The following is a 24,117-nucleotide window of genomic DNA, read 5'->3' as shown; positions in this document are numbered from 1 at the left end:
GCTGCAATGACAATTCTCAAACAGCACAGAATCAAAATTATTCATTTTTTCTTATAATATATGACTTGAGTAGTTTTCCTAAGGAGGAGCCTATTGAGAGCAAAATAACACACCCCTGGAATTAAAAGAATTTTTTTTCTCTTTTTAATTAGTAGTTGCCTCTGGGAAGCTAAGATTTGATACATTCTATGTTATTAGAAGAATTAGAACTAAATTACAAACTGAAATATATTAGGATTGGGTTTCCCCTTTTTTCAGTACATATTATGTAAAAGAGTAACTGGTATTAGTAAGATGAAATAAGGACCTAATTAGCCTATTAAGCAGCAAAGTTGAATTTAAAAAAGAAGAAGAAGAAAAAGTATTCATTTGAGCATATAACGTACCTGAGAACTTGAAGCTCCCGGTTAAGGCTTTGCTCTGTCTTAGCATCTTCAGGAACGTGTCTGAGAATCTCGATCTTTGGGTACAATGAAAAGTTAGAATAGATCAAGTTTGACATGGAAATAAGTTTTGTAAAGAAACCATTTTCAATAAAGCATAATATTAAAAATTGAGTTTTCAAAAGCACACATAAGTACATTTCTATGGTATTTTAGTCACCATTCATTCAACAATTAACAACTTCTACCAGCCAGGCATTGTCTTAGGCACTGAGAATACAGCAGTGAACAAAATGGGCAAAGTCTCTTCTTGCATTGTCTGTACATTTTTTAGTGGGGAAAGACAAAGAACAGGTGATGTAATGTGAAATGTGATGTGATAATTGTGCCAGATGGTAGGAAGGGATATCAAGAAAAACAATCCAGGGGAACATGGTGGTGGAAGGTAACATATACTGGCTAGGAGGACCTCTCTGGGGACAATATATTTAAGCAGAAACATGTATTGAGGGAGAGGGTTATGAGAATATTTGGGTAATAGTGCTATAAACAGAGAAAATGAGTACAAGATCCTGAAGCTTGAGTGAACTTTGTTTAAAGGACTGAAAGCAAGTCAGTGCAGCTAAAACATTATAAATGGGGGAAAAGTGGTATAAATGAGGCTGGAAAGGAAACCAGATGTGAGACCATGCAGTTTCTTATAGGCTGTAAAAAGAACTTGAAATTTTTTCCAATAGAAAACTATTAGAAGATTCTGAGGACAGGACTGCTATGATTTGCTTTATGCTTTAAAAGGATCATTTGGGAACTCTGTGGAGAATAGACGAGGGATAGGGAAAGGATGTAAAAATGCAAAAGTGGAAGCAAGGAGACCAGTTAGGAAATTACCGCAATAGTTCAGGTGTGAGATAATAGCTTGGACTAGACTAGTAGAAACAGGTGCTGAGAAGTCATATGTGGGAGATATTATGAAAATAGAGCTGATATGATTTAATGATGAAAAAAGATGAAGTAAGGTTATCAAAAAAGAAGTCAGCAGTGATCCAAGGCTTTTGGCTTAAACAGATGGGTGAATGGTGGTGCATTCTCTGAGATGGGCCTTCTCAGGATAAATTAATCAAGAGTTCCTTTTATCTACATAATAGAAAATGCCAAGGAGTGGCTTGAAATATAATGCATCATTTCATCATGTAAGGAAAAGTTACATTACTTGCCTGCTGCCTGAGGTCTTCGGTGTATTTTTTAACTTTTTGTTCTCTCTCTGTTGATTCTCTTACAAGCTGTTTAAGATCAGTAATGCTTTGATTTTTTTTGGCAATATCAGTTTCTAGTTCTTTCAGCTTAGTTTCATACATTCTATAAGTATCAAGGAAAAAACCAGACAAGGCAAATAATTTCTCTCATGATTTAAAACCCAATTCAAATTATAACATAAAAATAATCAAGAATCCTTATCCTGGTTTCCTAGCCAAACCTTCTGCTACATATTTACTTATCATTAACAGGTGATAACAAGAGATAAGTAAACTATCCCTAAATTAACAGATGGACCAATGAAATCTAGGCCACATGGGGTTTTCATATATATAGACCTGCAAAGGTGAGCTCAAATTCCAAATTTCACAAGAGTGAAAACAAGTAGGCATGTCCAACTTGAATAGAAAAATTTTAAAAAGAGTATCAAACATTTTTAGAATAAAATACAAAAAAAATGAATAGCATTTACTGAGTGTTTACAAGTGCAGATACTATCTTTCTGAATCTACAAAATCATTTAATGCTCAATATAGCATTGAGAAGCAGGTACTACTATCACCCCCATTTTACATATGAAAAATGAGAAATAAAATGGTTAAAAGAAATTGTTTTTAAATCCTTAGTCACAGGATATCAACCCAGTGCTTTTAAACTAAAACACTTTTTTATACTAAAGATCAAACATCTGAAAAAAAAATAAAGGGAACATCTAGAGTTGAAAAATAGTCATGAAGTTAAAAATTCATTGGATGAGTGAAACAACATATTAGATAGGAAGAATTAGGGAAATAGAAGATACATCCAGTTAAAACATCTGGGATATACCAGAGAGAAAAGTGGAAGGTGAAAGAAGATTTATGGAACATGGAATTGTAGAATGAGAAGTTCTATTCTATTTTTAATAGAAATTCAAAAAAGGGAATAGAATGGGGAGAGGTGGCAATACCTTAAGAAATAATTATTAAAAATATTATGAAATTGATGAAAGATGTCTATATTCATTTTAAGAAGCACAAGTCCCAAGCATTATAAATAAAAATAAATTCACAGCTTAGCACTCATAGTGACACTGATAAACACAAAGGCATTAAACGGAATAAGAAACAAACAAATGATTACCTATAAAGGAATGACAATTACCTGACAACAGATTTCCCTGCACTGATGAAAACCAGAAAACTGCAACGATGAAGACCAGAAAACAATGGAATAGTATATTCAGGATTGAGAGAAAACTGTTAACCCATAATTCTGTATTAACTAAACTTCTGTTCAAGACTAAAAGCTTAAAAGACATTTTCAGAAAAAGACAGTGCAAGTCAGATTCTTGCCAAAAGAACTTCTAAAAGCTGCACTTGAGGAAGAAGGAAATTTAACAGAAGGAAATAAGAAACGTTTAGAATTAAATGGTAAAGACCACTATGTATTAAAACTTTCAAGTGCAACTAAAGTAAACACTCAAGGGCAAATTTATAGCTTTAAATGTCTATGTCAGAAAAGAAGACTGAACATCAATTTGCCAAAATTGATGTAAAGATTTTAGAAACAACAGCTCAAAAAAGTTGAAAATGAAGACAATACTATCAAAATTAAGCAAAATTAAAGTTGAAAATGGAGTACTGAGAAAATGCAATGGCAAACAGAATTGAGAGGCTCTTTAAAAAACAGACTTTAAAAGTATAGTCAAACCTCTAGCAAGATGAAGTTATAACAACCAATATCTACTATGTAACAGGTAACTGTCTAAGCACTAATACTAAATTAACTAATTTAGTCCTTATTAACAACCTAAGGTAAGTACAAATAGAATCCCCAGACGAAGAAACTGAGGCATAGGTAGGTTAACAAAGTTGCCCAAGTCACAGTAAGTGGCTGTGCTGAGTTTTGAACACAGATATTTTGTTACAGACTCTGTGCTCTTAACCAACACTGTACACTGCCTCTCAAGAACTCAAGGCTATTAAGAGAAACGAAAAGAGACATAGATAGCATTAGGAAAGAAATACAGGACTACAGATAAAGAAAGGATTTTAAAGTTGTTAAGAAAATATATGGAATTTATGGCACTCAATTTTAAAATATAAATGTCCTAGAATTTTAAAAATATATGCTGCTTACCCATACTGACTTAAAAAGAAATTTAAAAATCTGAATCCTTTTATAACCTTTAAAGAAATGATCAATAGTTCAAAAAACCCACACTATTAAAGAAACTTTTTAAAAATTGAGCCAAGATGGGTTTACAGGCACACCATACCACACCATAGCACATAATCAGAAAGCTAATGCTTATGATATTCAAACTTTTCCAGAGAAAGGAAAAAGGAATGCTAAGGCTGGTATAGCCTTGGCAACAAAATCATGATTACTTCAATACAATACAGTCAAAATGATTTTAATAAATTTTAGAAACTTAGGGAATTTTCTTAATCTGATGAATATCTACCAGAGGTTAATGGTGAATGCAGTCCAATCACAGAGGTCTTCTTTGACCATGCTATCTAAAATAGTTCCACCCTATACCCCTGCATCATCCTGGTCTGTACCAGCAGTAAGCACAAGGCCTGACATATAACAACTGTTATTAGGTAAGTAATAAAGAAACTATAAGGATTTCAGCATGAGGAAGACCTGATGTGTCATTGATCCCAAAACAGAGGTGTCTAAACTTTACTGAGTGTATAATACTAGCTCCAGACCTTAGCAAATATATTTTCTTTTCTTTTTAGACTTGGGAGGAAGACCTGATGTGTCATGGGTTCCAAGACAGGTCTCTAACTTTACCGTAGCTGGGTGTATAATCCCAGCTCTAGATGTTAGCAAATTGTGTGTGTGCGCATTCTTAGGAGGGCCTGAGGTCAAGGATCAGAATGAGCCTTCATCCTTCCAGAGGTTTCTGTTTGGACTAAAAGGATTTGCTGAAGGCCCACTCTATGCTTAATTACTTGAACAGTTCTCAGTTTAAAAACATAAATGATCTGAAGTGCAAAGCAAACTTCAATCATGGTTAAAAAATATCATCATCCCCCTCCCAACTGTTTATAAATTTTATAAACCTTTTCACATTAACAATCTCTTTTTCTATCCTCACAGAGGCCTTTCAGAAAAGGAAGTATAGGGTTTACCATCTCTGTTTCACAGATGAGAACATTTGAGCCTAAAGAAGGGAGGTAATTTGCTTAAGGTCACAGCAAAAATTAGGTATTTCTAAGCCATGGAAGCTACCTGAATCTCTGAAGGAATCTTGGTAAGGCAGGCATTTTAGAAATACCTCCAACAAGAAGCATAGTGCCTGGAAGGTAGCACTATTGAGTAAATACCAGCTGATTAAATCAATCTAAAAGTAGCTCAGAATTCTTTTGGAATTCATATGTGATTATGGAAGGAAATAAAGGACTTTCCAGAAATCAACTACTAGGATTCCTGGCTGAGAGGCACTGCTGAGGTCCTAGCACACGGAAGAAGAGATCCCAACCTCCCATCACAGTATCACACTTGATAACTTCATTTAACCCTCACATTAGCCCTCTGGCATAAAAATATTCTTCTGTTTGTTGATGGGAAAAGTAAGGGCTAGAGTGGGGAAAGAATGGATTCTGAGTACTCTAGCTATGGTATTGTGACAGGAACCAGGGGCCTACTCCCCAGGATTGCCTGACTACTTAGACTGTCCTCCTTTTTACCTGTTCTTTTTTTCCTTAGACTTGGTTGACAGGGGCAAGTGCAGTGAAGCAGGCCCCCTGTGGAACTGGCTGTTGCCTCACAGTGAGGCTCCCATCCTAGATTCAGTGATGGTGGTTACCATTCCATCCCACACTAAGGACACTCCAAACAGCAGGTAGGGCAAACAAAGCCCTCAAAGACATTGAAGGGGAAATGGGATGTGTGGATATAAGGGACTCTTAAGAGTATGGGAAGATGAAGATGAGTTTGCCTTTTGAAAATGAGTTTGCCAGGAGATGTGCTGGTGAGTGAAGAACAAAATTCCATACAGGATGGCTTTAGTGGGGAAGGACATGGGCAGGAACCCATTGGTCTCTGGCTTCCAGACTCTTACAAGCAGCTGCTTAAACTTGGAAATTAGAGTGACAGAGCCTTTGACATCATGAGCAATGATGAACCAACTACCAGTGATGAAGGCATAGGAATATTTACTACAATCTTGTCAACTCCACTCACCTCTTTCACAGCTACACAGACAGAAATCCCACATATTTCACAGGCAGAAATCAAACAGGCAAATGTTTCACAGGCGGAAATCCCAAATATTTGTTGAAAAGGCTCATGGGGTGGGAGAAAATCAAGTACCAGAAAGCAGAGGCCAGTAAGACATTAAAGCTGGTGCTGAACAGGGGCTATATGAAGAGATAATACTCCAAAAATGCTCCCAAAGCATTGCAGCACACCCCAGATGCAGCATGCCACAGTCTGACAGGATAGCTCAATTGTGACTGGCTAATATTGGAGTAGAAAATGAACAAAAATAAGAAGTTGAGGTTATAGATGGAGAAAAGCAGCACCCAGGAGAAACTGGGCACCATCAGCCCAGACTCTCAGATGACAGCAGCTTCATAATGACCAACCAGCTTCAACTCCCTTAGTTCAGCTCCATCTCTGCTCTATTCATGCCCTGCCACACAAACTAAACATTTTAAAGAATAAAAACACTCTTTGGCAATGCTAGGACAGAGAAAAAGTATTATGTTAAAACAAACAACTGATCAAACTGTTCATCAAGAAAGAACTAACTTAATCAGAGTAGTGTCATATTCTTTTAAAACACTGATGCCAGAAATAGAGCTAATTCAATGATGTAAAAGTTTTAAACTATGTGTTCCTACCTTGTAACAACAATTGATTTCCAGGTCTTGCTGTCAGCACCTTCAAGCTGTAGGCCTCTACTTTCTGCAAACTGTAATCTCTTACCAGTCTCTTCTAGTTGAACTGTCATCTTCTCATTTAATATCTCTAAATTATTCTTAGCTATCCGCCATTTCTCTGCAGCTTCAGTTTCCTACCATTAAAATCTAATTAGTATCTTATCACAAAACATTATATTAGTCTCATATATGCAATGTATTCAAAATTATCTTTATAAATTGGGAGAAAAATGATATGGAGTTCTAAATGTTGATTAAAATTTAAAAAAAAATTCAATGTTTCCTTCATTCTAAAACAGCAATATGGTCATAATTAGAAGAGATCATTTAAATGAAGTTGGAAAAAGCTTTTTACTCTAGTATTTATCTAAATCTGTCATTTTGTTTCTCTGTAATATTTTTAGAGTAATGGGAGAGGCTGTCTTCACATTTAAAAGATACTTTTTTTTTTTACTCAATATTTGAGAGACTTAGCTATAAACATAAAATAAACCCAGGTGCAAGTAACACAGACTATTTCCACTATTTAACATTCACATTTTAAGTGTAGAATCACTCTGGCCTCACAATACATTCAGATACTATAACAAGTAGTTTTAATTTGTTAATTTAAATTTGTTCATTATATCATCCATATAAACAGTACCTATTTGTCTGGGGCAAGGAATATATCTGCCATTAAATAGAAAGGAATCTTATTGTTTGTTTAACAAAATACTTTCATATACTCCTTACTATCCAACAGGCACTGTTCTAAGTCATATGCACAAATATTCACTCATGTAAACCTTCAGCAGCCCTGTGAAATAGCTGTAATTATTATTCCCAATTTAATAAATGAGGAAACTAAGGCACAGAGAGTGATTAAGTAACTTGCCATAGTTTTCACAGCTAGTAAGTGATAGAGAGCTGGGATTTGAATCCAGGCCATCTAGCTCCTATGTTATACGCTTCTAAAATTATTAATTTTTTCTTTATCATCAGTGTCCCTCAATGAAAGGATGTGATGACAGCAGGCATAAAAACGATTCCTAAAAATCTCTAATGTCTATTTGAATAGATACTCTCATATCAAGGATCTACTTTCATTTTTTCTAACATGTATTACTTAATATTATAAATAATAGGTATAATCAGTCATAAAATCATACTTTTTTAAGTTCTTTACGGAGCCTTTCATTTTCAGCAACAATTTTCTCCATGCCTTTGGTCTTGGACTCATACTGTATGCTCAACTGACGTCCAAGATGAAGTTTAAGATTTTCCAATTCAGCCTAGTAATAAAAAATTTATATATCAAAACAAGGAAATAAAATGAAAGATGTTCTTATAAACTCATAAAATGTAATTCAAAATAGTTTTAGAGACTATATCTAATATGATTAGAATTAAATTTTCCCTTGAATATTGGTCATCTACCTCAGGTGTTATCAACCTTGGCACACATTGAATGACCTGATGACTTAAAAAAAAAATAGGTTACAAGACCTAGGATGGGATCCACCCAAAACAATCTAATCAATCTCAGGGTTTAGATTTGGGCATCCATGTTTTTCAAAAGACTTACAGTTAACTATTTTATGCTACCAGATTGAGAACCACTGGTCTTGAAATAATGATGAGTAAGTGGAGCTGCTCTGTGACTACTCTTATCTCCAATTAATATTTTTCTGTATGTATAAAATGTCTACTACATCCATTAAAGTCATTTTATATAGTATATTTAAAATTATCCTAAAAATTAACAAAACCTATAATAGTTAAATATCCCCATAAAAATAATCACATTTTTAAAAGTACCTTTAACTTTTCATTTTCCAGTCCAATATTAGCCATTTTTTCACTGGTCAATATTCCTGATGCTTTTTTCAATTGTTCATTTTCTCTCTGGACTTTTTCAACTACTTTTTTCATTAAACCAATGGTTTTTTCTAGCTCCGGAATTGTCTTTCCACTTCTACCAGACTGTTATACAAGGGAACATGTTAACTTTTTTTATATTTAATCAAATATTTCAGAGAATATAATATAGAGTACCAATAATATAATAGGCTCATTATTATAGTCATTGTTATGAATTTCTAGCATTTGAAAGCAATATAGCATTTGAAAGCAAAGCTTATATTACTTCAGTTCATCCTTATGACAACCCTATGAGATAAGAATTATAATCTTCACTTATATATAAGAAAATTAAGACTCAGAGAATTTGATATTTCTAAAGTCATGAAGCTAATAAGTAATAGCTAAATCTAGAAGTCTATCCTTGATGTCTAATCCAAGTGAATAAATCTAAAAATCTAAATAATATATTTAGCTAATGTTCTTTCCAGTATACCAGAGCTTTCTTTATATGGAATAAAACCCTAAAAGAGAAATTGTGTTTTTAAAGAGCTCATGAGTTATCAAATTCCAACTGCAGAATAAAAAAGCAATTTTCCTTAAGAATGGCCATTACTTAGAAATCTAGTTTCTGTTGAATATAAATAGATGTCTGAAATAAAAAGCCTGGCATTAAGACATCAACAGATATGAGTCATCAAATAGAAACAATAATTGCTTATGATTTAAAATAAAAATTCCTAAAAATTGAGAAAAACACTATGCTATTTTTTTTTTGCATTTTGATCAGTGTTCTCACTATGCAATGAATAATCCTGAAGTACAAACTTTTTTTTAATCTTAATATATATTTTCTTAATTAACAGATATAAAAGGTAAAAATAACAGATTTTAATAAACATAACAAATGTTACTGTCAGCAAGATATTTATTTTGAATTCTTTTCTAATAATATTGGTTAATATTTTCACCAAATTCATCATATATTTAAAATATTTACCTGAATGAGTATTTTTATCATGATGTTTCCATTTGTGTCACTCATTCAAATGAGGTCAACGGGGGCTTAAATCTTTGGCCTTGGCCTCATAAGCAACATTTATTCATTGTACAAAGTAAATTCAAAATAAGACAAGAAGAAAAATACAAGAATACAAAACAAAAGTAAACAAATCGGGAAACATTTATTACAGAGCAATGTAAAGAAGGTGTGATGGATATAAAAACAAGTTACAAAATGTTAGAATTGGGTCAAGGAGCAGTTAGTAGTTAACCTCAATGAACAGAAGGATTCCTAGAATTTAAATGTTTTCAAGGTGTGGAGGGATATGCAATGAAGAGAGAGATGATGTGGAGTCAAAATGAAATAAAAAAACATGTAAGAGGTGACAGATGATAAAATATATTAATTTGGAACACAGGAAGAAAGCTTAATGATGTTTTATTTTCTAGATGCAGCAGAATCATAAATGAAACCAGAAGCACTAGTAAAGCGTGTCACTGCTATTATTGACACATATAAACTTTTTTTTTCCATTTCTGGTTAATACTTCAGAAACCAAAACAAATGTTTAGCATATTCTTACATACTCACCCCTCTAACATGGCCAAGTTTCCGCTCAACTTCTGCTTTTTCTTTCTTAAGAAATTCACACATTTCCTTCAGATCTCTTACTTGATTCTAAAAGACAAAAACAAACAGGTAACAAGTTAACGTAGCGGTATCACTGAAAAGGAAAGATGAACAATTCATCTGAACTATTAATCTCTTCAACTGTATAGCCAAAGTGAACAAATGGGTCTCTAAACCAACAAGGAGGATTTAAACTAAGATGTATGTAGAGTATTTTGTATATGTACTGTCAAGAAATATTGTCCACATTATTACCTTAGTGTTCAATATAAATTTGAGTTCAGAACTCTGATTTTTATCTACCCCATAAGTTGCCTGTATAGATATGCTTATCTATACGGTACAAAGAAACAGATAAGTGAAATTTTAATACTGCTTCTGTCAGTGTAAAAATCAGAACAAGAAGCAGGACATAGCTTGATTACATCATCACCAGTGGAATTAACAGATTGGTAATATTTCTAGGTTAGAAAATAAAACTGAAAACAATTAGCTAAGAGAAAAAGAAAGATTCCCATAAATAGGATAAGATTTAGAAAACCACAGATAAATTTATTATTAACATCAGAATAAAGCAAAGTTTCTAAAAAGGACAATTATCTTAATATTTAAAGTGTGACAACAGTTTATGAAATATACCAAGCAACCTCCCACTTTGGAACATTTGAACTTGCTATTTCTGTTGTGTGGAACTCTTCTTCTAGGATCTACGTATCTTGCTTCCTTACCTCCCCACCAGCTCTCTGCTCAAATATCATCTTATTAATGAGGGCTTCACTTACTACCCTATTTTAAAAGGCAACCTCACACTCACTTCACAACAATGCTTAATTTTTCTCCATAGTAGTTAACAAATCAGCTATTAACTACTATTTATTTATTGACTTGTTCATTTGTTTACTGTCAGTCTTCCCCCATTGGAATGTAAGTTTAATGAGTGTAAGGACTTTTATTCACTGCTGTGTCCCAGCACCTAGAAGAGTGCTCGGGACCAAGCACTATTCATAAAGCATGGCACTACCATGATACTTTATGAATTTGAGTTTTCTCCTTTTCCTCATAAGCCAATATGGAAAACATAACCACAAAGTGAGGAACAGTGAAGGACAAAAAGGTTTTCAAGCATTATGTTTCCTAACTATAATAAAGAACATTAAATTTACCTTTAATCTTGGCAAATCTTTATTTGCTTGTTCAAGCTGAAATTTTAGTTCAATATTTTCAGATGATAACTTCAAGTTTTCTTTCTGAAGCTCCTGTTCTCTTTGACAATGATCATCTGACCCTATTCCTGAAGTCTTTAGGAAAACAAAATTAGAAAAAATCTTAAAGTTTAATAAATAAAAATCACATAAGATGTAATGGATAAGAAAATGTTATTCCAAAACGTTTTCCCCCAAAGACATAAGAGAAAATTGAAGACTGTAGAGAAAATAAAACAAAAGCAAATGAGCTGGAATCTGAATCGTGTGGGGAAAAAAAGGTAATGTCGTTTGTTTTAATTAAAACAGAAAGCAAAGTCAAGTGTGACTTAACCTCCACACATATATTGCCTCTCTCTATACTCTCATAGTGGCTAAGCTAATTTATTGTGGTTTCACCAGTCCAAAAATTGAGTATGAATATTACCTATCTTTCGAAAGGAATTCCCCAAATTCTGTCTTCTTTCAGTAAACTTTTTCTCATTCTGTCAGCTAAAGTAATTACTCCCTCTCTGAAATCCAGTAACACTGTATTTACTTTTGTCCTGGCATAAATACACCTTAGGTTATTATTTATGCACATTTTTACTTAATTTAAACTGTAACTTATTTGAAAGAGAGATCTGTTTGACTATTTTTTACTGAAAGGTGGATAGAATACTACCTACCTCATAGGATAGTGATGTACATGCTTTCTGATTAACACTTGAGTTATCGAGTCTAATACTTTTTAAGTGAACACCAATGGTAAAACAATGACTATTAAACTGAATTAAGAAGTGCATAATCACAGTTTTTGTTAGATATAGTAAAAAATTAGGGCTTAAGGATAAATCTATTAAGTTTTTTTTTTTTGTACAAAACTTATTTTTCTTCCATTTGTACCACGTTTATACTACTTACTATAAAAAATTCAGCTAACGAAGAAATAAAAAAACTGCCATGTAAAAAAGTAACTTGCAATAAAAACCTGGCACACTTCATTTCTTGGCTGGACTGATACATATCAGTTTCATAATATGCCTGATTCACTTCATCAGTAACTGTGGCATCATCATGGTGATCAACAGATTCTTCAGAATCCATATGGTTGCCACATCTTCAGCTATGCATCCCTTTCCTTTCTTTTCTCATGCTTGCTTTTTTCATACTCTTCTTGCATGAAACATTTAATCATTTCCAAAACCGTCTTGATTAAAAAGGATTCATTTTCAAAACTGGACTTAAAATCTGCGAGGGTACGAGTAGTTGACCTAAATGGACTTGATTTATTTTTTATCTTGCTTCAGGTTTATTTAACTCAGTAGATATACAACATCTTCTGCCTTATGTTTTTCTTCATTACAATAACACCACAGAATATTTCTAGGTATGATATAAGTTGTCAATAGTCTAATACTCTTCCCATTTTTAATACTGAGCATAGGTATGGTTGTGTTGCTGTGTAAAATATGTGTGTAGGGGTGTGTATGTGTTTTAACATTGGTAATGAATGTACAAAGAATAATCTATCACATACCAGATTCCGCTTGAAGAAGAGAAGAAACACAGAAAGGAGACAAGGGAAAAAAACTCAAAAATAGATACACTGTTTTGAAATAAGATCTAACACATAATTCTAAATAATTTGTTATAAAGAAAAAACTAGAAACATATCACACATAATTGAATGGAAACAGTTTGAATGGAAAACAACAGCTGCAAAATATTTTCCTACTTTATCTAATTGCAAAAACTATAATAGCTACATTTAAAATTTGCAGAAACCATTAATATTGAATTTTTATGCAAATAATAAGTCTTACGTCTACTGTTATTTGTGAGAAAGGATTAAAAAAGTTAATATACACTACTCCCTAGTAAAAATAAAAGCTGAATTTACTGCATTAATATTAACGAGAGGGTGCTAATGTTTTTGGCCAGATAAAAGTAGAAGCTGATTTTACATTTATGCATTAAAAATAGAAAATAAAATAAAAGATGTACACTTACTGAAGGCCTAGAATATGCATCCTTTGAAAACCGTTTTTCTAAAGCATGAAGTTTTTCTTGGAGGTATCTATTTTGTAAACGCAAATCTTCTACAACAGAATCTCGAGGAAGAGCTTGGTGGGTCCTATATGAACAACAATCATGGACTTTTTACTATTCAAACTTCAACTTTTATGTGTTTTACTATATTAAATACTGGAAAGAAAGAAAGAAAATGCAATGTATTTTTAACATTGTATTTATTTTAAACTGTACAAAATTTTCACACTTTACAAAAAGTAAATCAAATCATGATTATTTATGTTACAAAATGATCCTCTATATAGGATTCGCTGCAGAGCTCCTTTAAACTATGAGTTTAAAAAGTGTATTTTGGTTTATAGAAATGCAGTATCATTTTAAAGAACATCTATTTGTACGGTATTGTGTAAGCTAGTTGAATTAAAATACTCACTATTTTTAAAACATTATATAATAATTTCAAATTATCTATGTCTATCTCAAGAAGGTAAAGAATTTAAAAAGGTTCTTAATGGTTCTACATAATAATCTGTTATATTAAGTCTAAACATGTCTGCTTGGCCTTGAAAGTCTGGCATAACCTCATGTATGCAACCTTATTGTCCAGGACTCTACCTTTTTTAGGCAAATAAATCCATTCTTACCCAGACATGGAAGATTTATTCCCACCTCCACATCTCTGCTAGGGCTCTCCTTAAATATCTAGATTTGATTCATAAAATTCAGAAATTCAAACTTGTTGAACAGAGAGAAGTTCAATATCTTTTATAAAGTCTTTTCCAATTACACAAGCCCATGCAGATTTACATTATTAAATTAAGAAAAAAGTATTGAAATCTGTAAAAAGTATTAAAACTGTTCAAAACTAAAATGATTTGATACTTATGAAAACTGCAAAGTACAATAAAAGGGTTTGGTTTTGTTGTGAATGTGTGTTCACAACAAGAAAAGCAAGTAGGGGAAAGATCCACAGCTGGGACCAGAGAGTAACTATAAATAGATGTCAAGAGAAAGAAGAATTCTTCAATCATTTTTTTTCCTCTCCATCAATAAAAATTCTTAATGATTTAAAAAAGGATGACTTAGAAGAAAAAAGGATCGAAAATAGGTTAGAAGCTTGTGAGAGTCTTCCTTTAAAGACGTTTGTCTTTACATGTTCGTAGTATGTTAATACTGAAATAATTGTAGACATGAATTAACTGGCACTAATGGTAATTTTTGAAGATTAGCAGAAAAGTATGATAAATTTTGGAAGGGTAAGTATCCTTATATCCAAACTTTACAAATAGATATGAGATGTTGACAGTAGTCATAACATGATTACAGATTTTTATAACTATTTAGAAGAAGGAGTAACAAATCACATAAAACTAAACTAAGTTCATCTTGGAAGAAAACAGAAAATCATAAATAGTCTTAGTTGTTGCTAGGATACATTTTTATTTTGCTTTGAATGACCATGATTATTATATCATTGGATTTTAGTGGTAAGGTCCAGAAGATATAGTTTGGAAAGAGCAAAACAAAACAAAACAGAAGCTTAAAGACTCTGCTAAAGAAAAGATTCTGGTTTTACATAAGTCTTGTCTCTACTGAATGCATGGAGCAGCTATTTGAGGATTCTGAAAGGGAAACAGAAGGTAGATTGAGACAGAATACCAGAATTCCAAGTACCAGCAAACCAGCAAAAAGGTTGTGAATTTACCTTTTCTTTTCCTCTGGTATTGTCCTGCTTGAACACAGCATTGCCTGATATGGTGGGTGTTCACAAAGAGGGAGAGAGTTTCAGGGAAGCCTTCTAGTTCTAGCTCAAGTAAGAGGAAAGGAACTCCTTAACACAGAGCACAAAAATCCTCCACGTTTTTTCTTCTATTCATGCTCTCATGTAGCAGAGGCCTCAATGGGGATCCATGGAAGCCAAAATTCTTAGGGAGGGAAATCTGTCGCTTTAATCCGTGGAACTCTAACACCAAGAGGGTAGGGAGAACCTTCTTGTTGCTTTTTCCTCCCTCTCTTTCTGCCCTCCTTGCTGCTGCTTGCTTGGCTGTAGACCTATGCTCAAACGCTGAAGTGTGCAGCAAAATGGGTAACTAAAGCCTCGGATGTTTGGTTAAAGTATCAAAAAGAGTAGCTCTGTGGAACCAGAAAGTACCAGGAAGATCACAGAGTGGGAGGAGCTCAAGAAAGAGACCCTACCGAGTTGTTTATGAACTCATGGGCTCATCCTTGATCTGTGTATATATAGATCTGATCCAAAGCAGAATATCAAAGACTCTGATAACTGTCTTTACCAGAAAACATGGCAAAAAATACCTAAAGCAAATTTTTTTTAAATCTCAAAGGACAATATGACCTTAATTAGAATGTGATACAAATACTTAACAAGGTCATTACAAGTAAGGAAAATTTCAGGCCAATCATTCTTCTGAACATAGATGAACAGACATGTAAAACTTTAAACAAGCTAAAAGAAAACCAAATCTGCCAATAACATAAAAAGTATAATATACTAAAATCTAATGGGATTTATTCTAGGAATTCCAGTTTGGCTCAATACTAACATCATTAACAGAATTAAGATGAAAAATCATATAAGCATCTCAATAGGTGCAGAAAAAGCATTTGTTTAAGTTTTTATCGTGAATGGATTTTATGTTTTAACAATTAGAAGTAGAAGAAAATCTTAATCTGATAAAGTATTGTAGGGTACAGATTTTAAGGTGGCCCTCACGGTGCCGCCTCCTGGTGTTCACACCCTTGTATAATCCCTTCCACCTGAGTGTGAGACCTGTTACTTGTTTCTAACTAATATTGTAAGGCAAAGGTGATGGGATATTTTTCCTGTGATTATGAAAAACCACAGAGCAGTAGAAGTTATTTATAATTCATGTGTACAGAAGATTCATATCAAAATTATGTAAAATATCTTCTTTAATAATAAAAAGACAGACAACCCAATAGAAAAACATAATAGAGACAGATACTTGAATGGGCTTCTTTTTACAAAAGAAGATACTCAAATGGTCAAGAAATGCGTGAAAAGCTGTTTAATATCATTAATTATCAATGAAATACCAATTAAAACTCCAATGAGATAATTCTATATACTTACCAGGATAACTAAAATTTAATACCAAGTGTTGGCAAAGTCATGGAGCAACCAGACTACTCATTCACTGCTATTAGGAAAGTTAACTGGTACAACCACATTAGAAAACTGTTTGGTATTAAAAAAATTGCAAATCTCAAGACACAGCAATTCTAAACCCTTGGTATCCATGCAAAAGAAATGTGCACAAAGTGCAAGAGTAAGGCTCTTCATGGCAGTGTTGTTTATAATAGCCAAAAACCTGAAACAAATCAATGTTCATCAACAATAGCATGAATAAATTATGGCATATTTGTACCATACACTATATAGCAATGAAAATGAAGGAACTATTCCTGCACACAACATAGATAATTCTCACAAAGAAAACTCTGAGCAAAACGGCAAGCATTAAAACACACATATTGAATAATTTCTATCTCATAAAATGAAAAACCTGGCAAAACTAATCTATGGTGTTGGAAGTATGGATAGTGATTAGCTTTGGGGAAAGATGATGGAGCAGTAATTGGGAAGGGGCTAAGGTGGGCTTCTGGGGTGCTTGAAATGCATAATTTGTTGACCTGAGGTGGTCATAGGTATGTTTACTTGATGTTAAGTAATATAGTTACACTTCTGGCATATGCATATTTTTCTTTATTATGATATACTTCAATAAAAATAATTTTTCAAAAATAAAGAATGAAAATCCTGCATATATCATCAAAGATTCAAATTTGTAAGGAATGGCTGGGAAAAGCTAGCCTAACAGTTGGTAAGTAAATGTAAAAGAGAGCTGGAGATTTTCATTGCTGCCAGCTCAACATGAGGCTGCCAAAATATGCACGCCATATTAATAAAATCATATTGATTAGGTTAAGGGTGGAAAATGATACTAATTGTGACCATATTCTGGTCAAATCAGATCTGTAACACAATATTCAATTCAGAGAAGCATATTTTAAAGAGACAATAATAAACAGTACATCTAAACTCCTTTTTAAAACATTAATATAAGCTATTGTTACAGTCAACCAGTTTTTTATTTATTATAAATAGATATTACATTTCCATGTGATAGCTTACCTCATGTAAGATATGTCATTTTCTAAGTCAAGATTTCTCTTTTTTAATTCTTCCAACTCCTTTTCTGACTCCAAAGCTCGCACTCCCATAACCTGATCAACAGTCATGCTAGTTGTTTTTAGTTTCTTCTGCAAAGTAAGCTTCTCTTTATCAGCTCTATGAGATTTAATTTATAATCATGAAAACGATTGATCACCATATGGCTTGTTCAATTTTATTGAACTACCGCTTACTGATTACCAAACCAAAATACAAAAATTGGATCATTCTGTATTTCCTGTGACCTGACATTACAAAACCATGGGAAACTCCATTTATAATTCTTAAATATATATAATTAATGGAAGTTAAAACTAGAAAAATTCTATTATTAAGTATAATAAAATTATACTTCAATGTCAATAAAATAAGATTTTACACATAATTAGTTTCACAATTAAATTTAAACTCACTTGGCAAAAAGATCCTTCAAAGTATTCAACTGTTTTGTTAACGTATAGACTTCCCCTTCTTTCTCTTTTAACTTGCTTCGAATTCCTTCCATTTTGGTTTGCCATTTTTTACCTTCTTCCCACTTAATTAATTCCTCTCTAGCACTCTGTAAACAATAACAAAGAAGGAAGAAAATTATTAAAATTATTTAATTTCATTTTCAGATTTATAAATTATAATTTACATAGAACAATGGAAAACCAATGCTTTTTAGAGAGCATGTAAAAATGTTCATTTCACTACGTAACTTCTAGAATCTTTAAGTATACCCACCTATTAGCAAAAATGCCCTACAATGTAAGTATGCTTTATTCTATAACTTGACAGATGAAATTCTAGTGGACAGTTTAAACTAATGCCAACCTTCTTAACAAACCTTTAAAGATGCTAATATAAATAGCCATGATTAAAGTAAGCTTCTAACAAAGAATCTATATTTACAAATGCCCAAACCAATTTTGTCACCCCATGATAATCTTCTAGCATCAAAGCTTCTTCAAGTCTTCTATGAACATTACTTCACTCATTCAACAAATAATTATTTGGTGCTACATGTGCCAAGTACTACTCTAGGGACTAGAAATAGAAGCAAAGAATAAACCAGATTTAAAAAACCCATCTTCATGAAGGTTACAGTCTAGCTTATGTTGGTTGGTTGACTGGGTGAATTGGGGGGAAGATAGCAAAATACAGATAATAAACAAGATGAATAATGCATATGCACACAGACACACACTGTAGTATGTTAGCTTCTGATAAATGCTACAAAAAAAAAAAAATAAATAAGTAGGAACGGGAATCAGCAGGTTTAGGGGTAGGTGTCATGGTCTGTTATAACTGAGATGAAATGTCCAAGGGAAGCTATGTAATGCAGAACTGTCCTATGTCCTGAACAACTTTTGAATGACCTACCAGACATTCATACAGTTAAAAAATTTGTTCATAATTATCTGATCTAAATATCCTTTCTTCCATCCATATAACCACCAAGGAATGTTTTAATGCTTCCAATATACACTGAATTTCCTAGGCATACAACGACCAAATAAAAATCAAGGAGAGAATATGGACTTTGTTTTGCTGAGAACTGTACCAACAATTGTTTGGCATTTTGGATATCAAATTACAAATGGCAATGCCATTGCAACATACGAGTTGCCAATACAACACATTTGTATCAGTCTCCATTTGCAGCTCTGAATTCACATTAATGCTATGTAAAGCTGCAAGCACATGACTATTTCATTATGTTTTCTAGCATAGTCATGCCAGAATATTTACATATTGAAATATAAATGACTATATTTATTATTTTGTCCAAATTATTTTCCTTTATTTCTCCTTTATTTATCAGAGTATTCATATTGAAATTTTTGAAATTATGTATACATGCAGTTTGTATTAACAATGAATTTCATTCAGAATAGTAAAGTTGGCATTATGAAAAATTCTATTTATTATAAAAGGAGATTTGGGGTCTGACAGAATTCAGAACCAGTTGAAAGTCAAATTCACACTGAGATATGGTGCCCTATATAAAAACTATCTTCTCTAATATTGCCCAATTTTTATCTCATTTATTTAGTGCAATCAGTATCCTTAAAAAAAAACAAAACTGCAAAAAACTGCAGTCAGTGTTTGATAGTTATTAACATCCTTTTTTTAAAAAAATATGTGCAAGGATTTAGCTATACTCTTAGAAATATAAAATATTAGCTGGAAACAGAAGGTATAAATAATTCTGTACCATTGGAGTACTTTGTTGAGTTTGTACAATTCTACCCTCTAAAGTAAAAGGGGAAGCAAGACTGAGAGACGAATTTAAAAATGAACAGGAAAAAAACAAAGGTAAATGTCACCAAAGGTATGTTCTAGAAAGAAGGGATAGAGATGGGGAAGGCAGGAGGAGGAGAGAGGATGGGGAGAGAAGTTCTCTTTTCACATTTCTGTACCAACAGCGTTTTATTGTAAATTAACTTTATCAAAGAAATTTAAAAAACAAAAAAAAAAGTCTCTTATGATAGATTTTAGAATGGTATCATTGCATTTTTAAAATTTCATTCACCTAACGAATAATGGGAATCTACTATGTGTGAGGGACTGTTCTAGATGCCAGGGATACAACGATGAACAAAAGAGCTAAAGACCCTACCACCATAGCCAATAGTGTGATGAGAAAGAAAAATAGGAACAAATAGATCGGTAAATATGTGATATGTCAGATGGTAATAAATGCTGTAGAGAAAAGTAAACAGCATTAAGGAGAACAGGAATGCAAAGTATGGAGGTGGCCTATGCTATCTTATATAGGTAGGCTATAAACACTGTTTACAGAGAAAAAGGTATGGAAACTTCCAAACATCCAATATAAAAGCATTCTCTGATTATAAAAACATTCATAAATTAGAAATGCCCAGCATTATGGAATCTGATAGAGTATTCTCACTAGATTCCTGGATATGAATTTTAATATTGGCGTTTGCCTCTGTGATCTCTTTCTTTCTCTATTTAGTAATAATAATGTCTTACACTGCTATGAACTTGATTGCTTACAAAAGAATTTCACATATTTTATTTGATTCTCAAAATAACCTTGAGAAATTAGCAATGGAGATAGTATTAGTTCCACTTTAAGGGGGAATAAACTGAAGCAGAGGTTAGCAGATAAGGCAAAAGACCTAAGGTTAGTGAGGTATTCTAAAAATAATCAAGACTAGGAACTGGTGTCCAAGTAGGGGAGCAATGAAGAAAGCAATCTAGAGGGGTAGAACGTTTTGATTTTGCACCTTCACCAAGCAGATCTTCTGACAGCACATATGTGGTGGCTCCACGCAAATAGATACAAACATTTTAATCAAAATTCTACTTATGTTAATTACTTTTCATAGAGAAGTATTTTTTGGAGTGTCTGTATTAAGACATTTAAATTCCATTACCTATTTTTTATTCAGTGCAGTTAGAAACACTTCATTTTCTTTTCTATTTTAATGTTACTGAATTTATTTTAGATATTGACTATTTTCTGGGTAAATTTTACAATGAAAATTTTTCCTAGCCATAGCTCCTCCATTATGATTTTCTAAAGGGGCAAACAATACAACTAACACCAATATTTCCAAGGTCATTTTTGATATTTTCAATATTACCAACCAAACACAAATCTTCAGTTTATTATTTACAACAAATTTAATTACATGCATTTTAGCCAGTTTTAATTTTCCTTTGGGCTGATTATTTCTATTAATAACTATCATTACAAAACAGTTCATTAGCTAATGAGGAAAGATTTTAAGCAATTTCTCTCACATTACAGAATCAATCTGTTGAGCAGGACTGGTTAATTATAACTGCAAATACTGAGTACATTTCAAATTACTTTTTCATCTTGAAATAACAGTCCAGTTGGCTGAGGGATAGAAAGGACCCACTTGGGTCAAATTAGAGAGCTTAAAGTGATGTCCAGCTTTCTTTCCTGAAGGTCAGAAGCACTAACTAGGAAAAGGATTATGTTGGGGAGAAGAGACTAATACAATTGGATATGTAAGGTGTGAAGTGATTTTGAAGGTTCTGTAAAGTCAAGAAGATCACATGAAAATGATGCTGTATTTGTTTCCAAATAAAAGGGTTACATCAAGGAGACTCAATTCCTAAAGGATAGAAACATGTTTTAGACTTCTCTGTATTATCTAGTACCACTTAGGTCCCAAGTTAATACAGTATATTATCTCTTCATCACTATTTAATTTAGTCTATTACTACCTTAAATATAATAATCAGTATTTTTTTTTTTTACAGACCTTTTCTTTCACTGGTTTTATTTCTACCTCATCCACCTTTTTTTCAAGTTGGCTTTCTAGCTTTTTAATTTTCTTTTGTAGTTCTTCAATTAAACTTTGTTTATTATCTAACAGAGGTTTGCCCTGAAAAAAAAAAAAGGTATCTCTTTAAATTCTACAAATTAAAAAAATCAAACAAAATATACAATAAATATTCCAGTTATAGAAGCTTTCTGATGTTACAGCTAACCATACTTTATAACGACATTATTAATATATAAGTATAACATGGTAGCAGCTTCTGCATTTTAAGAATAAATGCTACTCTTGAACTATAAATACAGTGAAGGACAATGATGGATTTAGTTATATTAATCAAAGTGATCTGAAAGCCATTTTCAGCAAATAGTACAGACAAAATTTTAAAGTGGGAATAAATTACAATTTATATATTATATATGAGAGACATTACCAGATTTAACATAAAATTACCTGCAATCCATTGGTTAGTCTTTTAATTTGCCTTTTCAGTTCATCATTTTCTCGATCAATTCCGTCTTTCTCTCTAAGTATTTTATTAAAGGCCTTTTGTTTTTTTTGGAGTTCACTGTTTAAGTCATTCAGATTATCAGTTAGTGAGTTTTCTCTGTTTTTACTTCTTTTAAGAGCTTCTTTCAGTTTTAAAATATTTTCACTTAAATCTTCAACTTGTGTCTAATGAATATGAGGTAAAGAAAGGTTTTATTCATGAATCTTCATGAAGTATCAATGATAGAAGCAATATGAAATTGCAAGTGTACCAATAATACTTGTTAAAAAGAAAATTTCCATTTCAATTTTCAATTTCAATTTCCTTGTGTTCTTTACACAAAGGGGAAAAAAACAAAACACCACCACAAATAACATATATGTCCCATGTTCATATCAAACAAACCAAGTCTACTTTGAGAAAAAATAAATTAAAAAATAGTCAAAAGCAATTATCTTCACCAAACACCCAGAAACAAAATTTTATCAAGTAAACAAATGACTTATTATGGCTGAATTAATTAATTAATTAAGCAAATTACATGTCTATGTGCAAGGCAATATTTTAAACACTATGAAGAGAAAAAATTAGCATAAAACAAAATCTTAGACTTCAAGAACTTTATAATCTACTTTGTAAAGACAAGACATGAAAGGATAACTCACAATACCAGATGGTATATGTAGCCACTAGACAGGAATTCCTAGCCATTCTATACAGTGATAGTGACACTTAATATACATCCTGTTGAATAAATTATTATAGAACAAACAGTTGGAAAAGAAAATTAGGATAAGAGTTGGAAAGAAAACAATTTACTGTCCTAGAGAAGTCAGAAAAGGCTTCAAGAAAAAGGAGTTGAAAATTGTGAATTCAGAGAAGACATTTCAGGCAAAGAGAAAGGTATGAAAAATGGATCAGCAAAGGGCTATTTCTGTTATTTTTATTTATTTAACAGATTTTATTGTCAACTCTGCCCAAAATCTTGAACGGTACAATGGGAGAGTCTAAAAAATCAAATAAAATCCAGACTCTTCATTCTAAAGCATTTATAGTCTAATGGTAGTGAAAAGGATATACAAAATACACCAAGAGAGTAAATCAAAATTACAAATTGAAAAAACACAGAAAGATTTTTTCATTTTACCTAGGAAATACTATATGGAAGTTTGTATAAATGCATTACATTTTAGAAAAATAGTTTAATCAACAAACCTAATGACTGGGTAAGAAAATTAAATGTTTCCAAAAAATAATTAAATAATTAAATTAGGCTTCGGGCAGTTCTATAGATTAAATATTTTAAGTACTATATGAATTCCACAAACTATTTTCAGAGGAAAAAAAGGAAAAGCTAAAAAACGCATACTCTGAACTAGCAAAACCTAGATAGAAAATTCTGATAAGGCAAAAGAAATCTACCCCTGATTAAGGCTATCTACATTTGTTAAGAAATATACATTTGATAAGGCAAAAAATCCACACACCTATCTCAAATAACAATATAGAAGTAAAAATCCTAAGTAAAATGTTTCTTAAATTTAATTCTATTGAGGAGAGAAGCTCATAATGACCTATTCTTACCTAATCCCCAAGAACATAATCAGTACTGTACCATAAAGATACTTATAATTAAAAAATGTGTGCACGTTTATAATATATCATCAATAATTAATTTTAAAAATTCCTTATTCATTATCAAAATTATTATGTATCAGAGTGGATACTCTTTCAATGGGAATTATCCTGAATATTATGTTATATTAATGCATGTGTTGGTGTTCACCTTTAGCTCTCTAGTATGTTGCTCAACTATTTGTTGAACATTGAGATTTGTTTCTTTTTGAGAAGTTGTGGAAATAATACGTTCTTCAGCTGCTGCTGTCATCTCGGTCCGGAGTTCCAAAAGTGCTCGACTAAGTGCCTAAAAATTATT

General features: G+C 32.3%; 1 protein-coding gene across 6 annotated transcripts in view; it reads right to left on the bottom strand.

Annotated features, from left to right (window-relative positions):
• The window catches only part of CEP290 (centrosomal protein 290), a 116,603-nt gene that overhangs the window by 8,957 nt on the left and 83,529 nt on the right, over window positions 1-24,117 (bottom strand). For all 6 annotated transcript variants that reach the window (XM_037848374.1, XM_037848372.1, XM_037848373.1 and 3 more), the window contains 13 exons: window positions 23,968-24,105; window positions 22,145-22,366; window positions 21,674-21,796; window positions 17,837-17,982; window positions 17,385-17,540; window positions 13,190-13,313; window positions 11,159-11,293; window positions 9,957-10,043; window positions 8,321-8,485; window positions 7,672-7,794; window positions 6,482-6,654; window positions 1,598-1,739; window positions 387-460 (listed from right to left, as the gene is read on the bottom strand). In XM_037848374.1, coding sequence (XP_037704302.1) covers window positions 387-460; window positions 1,598-1,739; window positions 6,482-6,654; window positions 7,672-7,794; window positions 8,321-8,485; window positions 9,957-10,043; window positions 11,159-11,293; window positions 13,190-13,313; window positions 17,385-17,540; window positions 17,837-17,982; window positions 21,674-21,796; window positions 22,145-22,366; window positions 23,968-24,105 — 1,808 coding nt within the window. The remainder of the gene's footprint in view (window positions 1-386; window positions 461-1,597; window positions 1,740-6,481; window positions 6,655-7,671; window positions 7,795-8,320; window positions 8,486-9,956; window positions 10,044-11,158; window positions 11,294-13,189; window positions 13,314-17,384; window positions 17,541-17,836; window positions 17,983-21,673; window positions 21,797-22,144; window positions 22,367-23,967; window positions 24,106-24,117) is intronic.

The sequence above is a fragment of the Choloepus didactylus genome, chromosome 8, assembly GCF_015220235.1.
Source record: "Choloepus didactylus isolate mChoDid1 chromosome 8, mChoDid1.pri, whole genome shotgun sequence".
NCBI lineage: Eukaryota > Metazoa > Chordata > Mammalia > Pilosa > Megalonychidae > Choloepus > Choloepus didactylus.
The sequence above is the reverse complement of the archived record's forward strand: the minus strand, read 5'-3'. Positions and strand labels throughout refer to the sequence as shown.